We start from the raw sequence: 7500 nt of genomic DNA on the forward strand, positions 1-7500 counted from the left end.
AGGCAAGACAGTCCGCAGCTGCCTCTTTGACAGGTGCACGAGAAACAACGCAAGCTCCGCTCATGTCTACGGTAAGAGCCGACTTATCACCACAATTTTCTCACCGAAACATGTGGTAGAGAACCATGTTCGCTCGACCGCTCTGTTCCATAGTAAAGCTTCACCTTCAGGAATGTAAACAAGGAAACACGGGCTGTGTTTGTGTTGCTAAAGGCAGCCGCAATACACCGCTTCCCACCTACATCTTTCTTCTTTGACGTCTCCATTATTAATTGAACAAATTGCAAAAGATTCAGCAACACAGACGTCCAGAATACTGTGTAATTATGCTATTAAAGCAGACTACTTATAGCTTGTGATCCGGCTGGAACTACATGTCCACTACAATCCGTGACGTATTCAACAGGATACTCCGCGGGAAATTTAAAATTGCAATTTAGTAAACTAAAAAGGCCGTATTGGCATGTGTTGCAATGTTAATATTTCATCATTGATATATAAACTATCAGACTGTGTGGTCGGTAGTAGTGGCTTTCAGTAGGCCTTTAACCTCACCTTTTCTCCTCTAAACATATTGCTGAGTATTTTAGCCAAACAGCTCAATTTTTCTCTCATCTGACCACAGAACTTTCCTCCAGAAGGTCTTATCTTTGTCCATGTGGCGTCAGAAGACAGCCATGACATTACGTTGTTTACAAATATATGTAAACTTTTGACCACGACTGTATATATTTTTGGGGGGATTTGCCACTTTTGATAACATTGAAGACATTTTTTTAACACACACCCTTTATTTCTCAATGTGTGTGTGTGTGTGTGTGTTGCGTGCAGATATCAAAACAGAGGATGGCCTGAGCCACTCGCCGGGGGGACAAACGGGACTTTTGGGCTACTCCAACTATGGCGGCGCCCCCGCTGGTCAGAGCCTGTACAGCTACTCCCACGCACATGGTAAGTCTGAACGGCAGTTATAATAACAATAACAATTAAAGCTGCAAGCAGCGATGGACGGGACCGCTTTGGCTGCTGCCCCCGCGACCCAAGCCCAGATAAGCGGTAGAAGATGGATGGATGGATGGATTATTACACAGAGAAAAAGTTGTATACACATGTTTTATACGTCAGTCTCATAGTAATAACAGTTGTAAAGTGGCTGGGGCATTTTATAAGGACGCCTTTTGAGACTCTAATGCATGGTGACTGTAATGCAGTTGTTGTATTGAAGTGGGAATAGCAAACTTCCTGTTGATTTTAGTTGGGGGCGGTCAGAGTATGAAATATAGGCCTCAGTGAGACCTATATTGAGGTTTTCATTTCATGTGTGTATGACAGTCCTACAGTTTTGTCTGAGCAGAAAGCCGCCATTTTGTGACAACAGCAGCAGCGCAATGGTTCTTTGCGGGCTCATAAAATCCAAACCGTGGTAGTAATTAAAACTCTTGAACTTTTAATCAGAAGGGTTCAATCTCTCTTCTGTGCTTATTTGAAGCCGAAACGACAAACGGCCTCAGAGGAGATAGTGTTTGAAAAAAAGCGAAATTTTTTTAGCCAACTTTTGTATTGAAGTGGGAATAGCAAACTTCCTGTTGATTTTAGTTGGGGGCGGTCAGAGTATGAAATATAGGTCTCAGTGAGACCTATATTGAGGTTTTCGTTTCATGTGTGTATGACAGTCCTACAGTTTTGTCTGAGCATAAAGCCGGTATTTTGTGACAACAGCGGCAGCGCAATGGTTCTTTGCTAGCTCATAAAATCCAAACCGTGGTAGTAATTAAAACTCTTGAACTTTTAATCAGAAGGGTTCAATCCCTCTTCTGTGCTTATTTGAAGCTGAAACGACAAACGGCCTCAGGGGAGATAGTGTTCGAAAAAAAGCGACATTTTTTTAGCCAACTTTTGTATTGAAGTGGGAATAGCAAACTTCCTGTTGATTTTAGCAGGGGGGTTTCAGTGGATGAAATATAGATCTAACTGAGACCTACATATTGGTTTTAATTTCATGTTTCTACGACATTCCTACGGGAAGTTACAGACAGTTTTGTCTGTGTTTTGGGGTTTGGTTTTTTGATTAAATCGCAATTTTCGCTAGTTCTGATGTGGTGAGTTTTGTAGCATATTAAGGGAGGCAAATTACAGCTCAAGGAGGCGGCGGCATAATAATAAAGAATAATAATAATAATAATAAAACCTTAGAAATTCAATAGGGTGCTCTGTCCCAAAGGGACATCGGTCCCTAATGCCAATGACAATAATACAGTACTGCTTTGGACAGCGTGTCCGTCCTTTCCTTACTCTCTTGTCTCACCTCTCGTCTCGGTATGCTTGACCTCTCTGGATTAGCCCCCGCCCTCACACACACACACACACACTCACACACACACACACACACACACACACACACACACACACACACACCTGTTCCCCATTAGCTGCGGTCTGGACTCTTGGCGTCAAACGTCTCAGCAGCCCCCCATCCCCGGCCCCTCCACCTCCTCTATTCTCAGGGTCAAACAAGCCCCCCCTTCCTTTTCCCTTTACCCGCACAACAGGCATGGCAAGGATGGGGGGGGGGGGGGAGAAAGTGAGACAACAGACAGAACTAGGAGGATGGGGGGGGGGGGGGGGGGGCTGTAATCATTCCTGAGCATGACTTGGTCAAGCGTGGATGAAGTTTAAGTGTATTTTACGAGGCTGTGTGCAGCTTTAACTGGACAGAGGATATGAAAGAGGGGGAAAAAAGCGTCAATTGTCTTGTACAGCAGTGGTCCCCAACCACTGGGCCGCAGAATATTTTTTTATTATTTTATTTTATTTATTTTATATTTTAATCAAATCAACATACAACATAACTTTATGCAATATTGGCCGGATTTCTCACAGTTGTTTGCGTGCACTGTTGTTCCAGACCACAGCAAACTTTAGCCAACTTGCAAAGATTGTAGTTAATCCATTAGAAGAAGACAGACAGCCTGCCGTTTCCATTATAAGCTAGTCGTTTCCAGTAGTTATCTCATCCTGTGAGAAGCCTCTATTTTACTGATGATTTCCAATGTTGCAAAAATGTGTAGAATAAAACTTAAAATACAACATTTCTGTCAACGAATATTTGCATCACTCTTTGATAGTAGGCTAATATAGCTAATATAGACACATATTGTATTGTCTTCACTATAACAGTTATATACAGTTAATATTACCTTTATACATATATACATATATATATATATATATATATATATATATATATGTATATATGTATAAAGGTAATATTAACTGTTTATACATATATACATATATATATATATATATATATATATATATATATATATATATATATATATATATATATATATATATATATATATATATATATGAATTTTTTGCGGCTCCAGACAGATTTTATTTTATTTTTTTGGTCCAATATGACTCTCAACATTTTGGGTTGCGGACCCTTAAGGGGTCGGCAACCCGCAGCTCTTTAGCGCCGCCCTAGTGGCTCTCTGGAGCTTTTTCAAAAAATACATCCATCCATCCATCTTCTTCCGCTTTTCCGAGGTCGGGTCACGGGGGCAACAGCCTAAGCAGGGAAACCCAGACTTCCCTCTCCCCAGCCACTTCGTCCAGCTCTTCCCGGGGGATGCCGAGGCGTTCCCAGGCCAGCCGGGAGACATAGTCTTCCCAACGTGTCCTGGGTCTTCCCCGTGGCCTCCTACCGGTTGGACGTGCCCGAACGCCTCCCTAGGGAGGCGTTCGGGTGGCATCCTGACCAGATGCCCGAACCACCTCATCTGGCTCCTCTCGATGTGAAGGAGCAGCGGCTTTACTTTGAGTTCCTACCGGATGGCAGAGCTTCTCACCCTATCTCTAAGGGAGAGACCCAAACTCATTTCGGCCGCTTGTACCCGTGATCTTATCCTTTCGGTCATGACCCAAAGCTCATGACCATAGGTGAGGATGAGAACGTAGATCGACCGGTAAATTGAGAGCTTTGCCTTCCGGCTCAGCTCCTTCTTCACCACAACGGATCGGTACAACGTCCGCATTACTGAAGACGCCGCACCGATCCGCCTGTCGATCTCACGATCCACTCTTCCCTCACTCGTGAACAAGACTCTTAGGTACTTGAACTCCTCCACTTGGGGCAGGGTCTCCTCCCCAACCCGGAGATGGCACTCCACCCTTTTTTTCAAAAAATACATGAAAAATGGAAATGATGAGGGGAAAAAACATATTTTTTGTTTTAATTTGGTTTCTGTAGGACAGGGGTCGGCAACCCGCGGCTCTTTAGCGCCACCCTAGTGGCTCTCTGGAGCTTTTTCAAAAATGTATGAAAATTTAAAAAAGATGAGGGAAAATAAAATATAAAAAATAATTTTTTGGTTTTAATATAGTTTCTGTCGGAGGACAAACATGACACAAACCTCCCTAATTGCTATAAAGCACACTGTTTTTATTAAACATGCTTCACTGATTCGAGTATTTGGCGAGCGCCGTTTTGTCCTACTAATTTTGGCGGTCCTTGAACTCACCCTAGTTTGTTTACATGTATAACTTTCTCCAACTTTCTAAGACGTGTTTTATGCCACTTCTTTTTCTGTCTCATTTTGTACACCAAACTTTTAACGCTGTGCATGAATGCACAAAGGTGAGTTTTGTTGATGTTATTGACTTGTGTGGAGTGCTAATCAGACATATTTGGTCACTACATGACTGCAAGCTAATCGATGCTAACATGCTATTTAGGCTAACTGTATGTACATATTGCATTACTATGCCTCATTTGTAGCTATATTTGAACTCATTTAGTTTCCTTTAAATCCTCATAATTCATTTTATATCTCATGACACACTATCTGTATGTAATATGGTTCCAGACAGATTTGTTTTTGTATTTTTGGTCCAATATGGCTCTTCAGACATTTTAGGTTGCCGACCCCTGCTGTAGGAGGACAAAAACAACACAAACCTCCCTAATTATTATAAAGCACATTGTTTATATTAAACATGCTTCATTGATTCGAGTGTTTGACAAGCACCGTTTTGTCCTACTAATTTTGGCGGTCCTTGAACTCACCCTAGTTTGTTTACATGTATAACTTTCTCCGACTTTCTAAGACGTGTTTTATGCCATTTCTTTTTTGTCTCATTTTGTCCACCAAACTTATAACATTGTGCATGAATGCACAAAGGTGAGTTTTGTTGATGTTATTGACTTATGTGGAGTGTGCTAATCAGACATATTTGGTCACTGCATGACTGCAAGCTAATCGATGCTAACATGCTATTTAGGCTAGCTGTATGTACATATTGCATTACTATGCCTCATTTGTAGCTATATTTGAACTCATTTAGTTTCCTTTAAATCCTCATAATTCATTTTATATCTCATGACACACTATCTGTATGTAATATGGTTCCAGACAGATTTGTTTTTGTATTTTTGGTCCAATATGGCTCTTCAGACATTTTAGGTTGCCGACCCCTGCTGTAGGAAGACAAAAACGACACAAACCTCCCTAATTATTATAAAGCACATTGTTTGTATTAAACATGCTTCATTGATTCGAGTGTTTGACAAGCACCGTTTTGTCCTACTAATTTTGGCGGTCCTTGAACTCACCATAGTTTGTTTACATGTATAACTTTCTCCGACTTTCTAAGACGTGTTTTATGCCACTTCTTTTTCTGTCTCATTTTGTCCCCCAAACTTATAACGTTCTGCATGAATGCACAAAAGTGAGTTTTGTTGATGTTATTGACTTATGTGGAGTGCTAATCAGACATATTTGGTCACTGCGTGACTGCAAGCTAATCGATGCTAACATGCTATTTAGGCTAGCTGTATGTACATCATTATGCCTCATTTATAGCTAAATTTGAACTAAGTTAGTTTCCTTTAAATCTTCATAATTCATTTTATATCTCATGACACACTATCTGTATGTAATGTGGCTCCAGACAGATTTGTTTTTGTATTTTTAGTCCAATATGGCTCTTTCAACATTTTGGGTTGCCGACCCCTAGCATAAGATAACATATCGACCTACATTGCATTTTTTTGTATCATCTTTAATGCACAACATTATTTCGTATGCGACATTTGCTGGAAAAAACTTTTTATTACCCTTTTCATAAGAGAGATTTCTGACTGAAGTAAAACTTGGAAGTTGATTGGACGTAAGTTTAAAAATGACTCCATCATGGACCAATCAGATCGACAAGGAGAAGAATACCGAGTGCCAGAAACGTTGCTCGGTTCTGATAAAACAGAATCAGGCGACAACATCTCGTTTTCACCAAGTCCCACAAAACGACGCTCCCCAAGTCTTCACCTTCCCTCCATCTTACTCCTTTCCCCTAACGTTCTTCATTCTTGTCAAGAAAATACAGATGTCAGACATTATGCAGGAATGTAAATATTCTTGTAAACACACAAAGTGGCCGCCTCGCCTTCCAAATAGAGACGGCGTTCTCAAACAAAACGGACGTGTTTGAGAAGTGTTCTTACGCATAAATTAGCGGAGTTGACTTCACGTGGTCACAAACTGCCACAAAAGATCAAAATGATTGCAGGATGTTGTTTTTCCCCCTTGTTGGGCTTTTGCAGCAAAACCGAACGGAGACGATGTTTTGTTTTTATTTTGTTTATTTTCGTAGTTATTTTTGAAGATTGTCGGGTTGCCGGGGAACTTCCAATGACTCATTTTTCTCTCGTGGTTGTCATGAAACCGGATCCCGGTGAAGAATGGTGGATTGAAACTGAAAACTATCACGATACACGTTTTTTATATTGTTTGACATCATCCATTCATCCATCTTTTTCCGCTTATCCGAAGTCAGGTCGCGGGGGCAGCAGCCTAAACAGAGAAGCTCAGACTTCCTCTCCCCAGCTACTTCACCCAGCCCTTCCCTGGGGGGTCCCGAGGCCTGCTGGGAGACATAGTCTCTCCTACCAGTCGGACATGCCCGAGACCTGAGGCGTTCAGGGGGATTTCTGACCAGATGCCCGATCCACCTTATCTGGCTCCTTTCCATGTGGAGGAGCAGAGGCTTTACTCGGAGCTCCTCCCGAATGACGGAGCTTCTCACCCTATCGCCACCCGACGGAGGAAAACTCATTTCGACCGCTTGTACCCGTGATCTTATCCTTTCGGTCGTAGCCCAAAGCTCAATGCTATAGATCGTGTCATGATCCGCTACCCGGATCATATGTTTTTGTGGATTTTTGAGTAAGTTTGTGCACTTCCTTGTTTTGTTCTGTCACCATGGTTGCTTATTTGTTTCACCAGCTCCTTGTTTCTGTACTCAAACCTGTTTGTTGATTACCATCCTTATTTAAGCCTGCCCTTTCGGCGACTCATTCTCGCCTCGTTAAGATTTGCTGCACGCGACTTGCGACTACGTTGATTCCCGATTCTGGTAAAACCTCCTTTGTTCTAGCTAGCTTCCGCGCTACGCTTTTGTTTTGTCTAGCTCCCATGTTAGTTCTGTTGGTTTTGC

At 41.8% G+C, this 7500-nt stretch overlaps 1 protein-coding gene across 4 annotated transcripts in view; it reads left to right on the forward strand.

Moving 5' to 3' along the window:
• The window catches only part of eya2 (EYA transcriptional coactivator and phosphatase 2), a 91575-nt gene that overhangs the window by 40053 nt on the left and 44022 nt on the right, over positions 1-7500 (forward strand). For all 4 annotated transcript variants that reach the window (XM_061889581.1, XM_061889591.1, XM_061889598.1 and 1 more), the window contains one exon: positions 832-951. In XM_061889581.1, the coding sequence (XP_061745565.1) occupies positions 832-951 (120 nt within the window). The remainder of the gene's footprint in view (positions 1-831; positions 952-7500) is intronic.

The sequence above is a fragment of the Nerophis ophidion genome, linkage group LG02, assembly GCF_033978795.1.
Source record: "Nerophis ophidion isolate RoL-2023_Sa linkage group LG02, RoL_Noph_v1.0, whole genome shotgun sequence".
Lineage (NCBI taxonomy): Eukaryota > Metazoa > Chordata > Actinopteri > Syngnathiformes > Syngnathidae > Nerophis > Nerophis ophidion.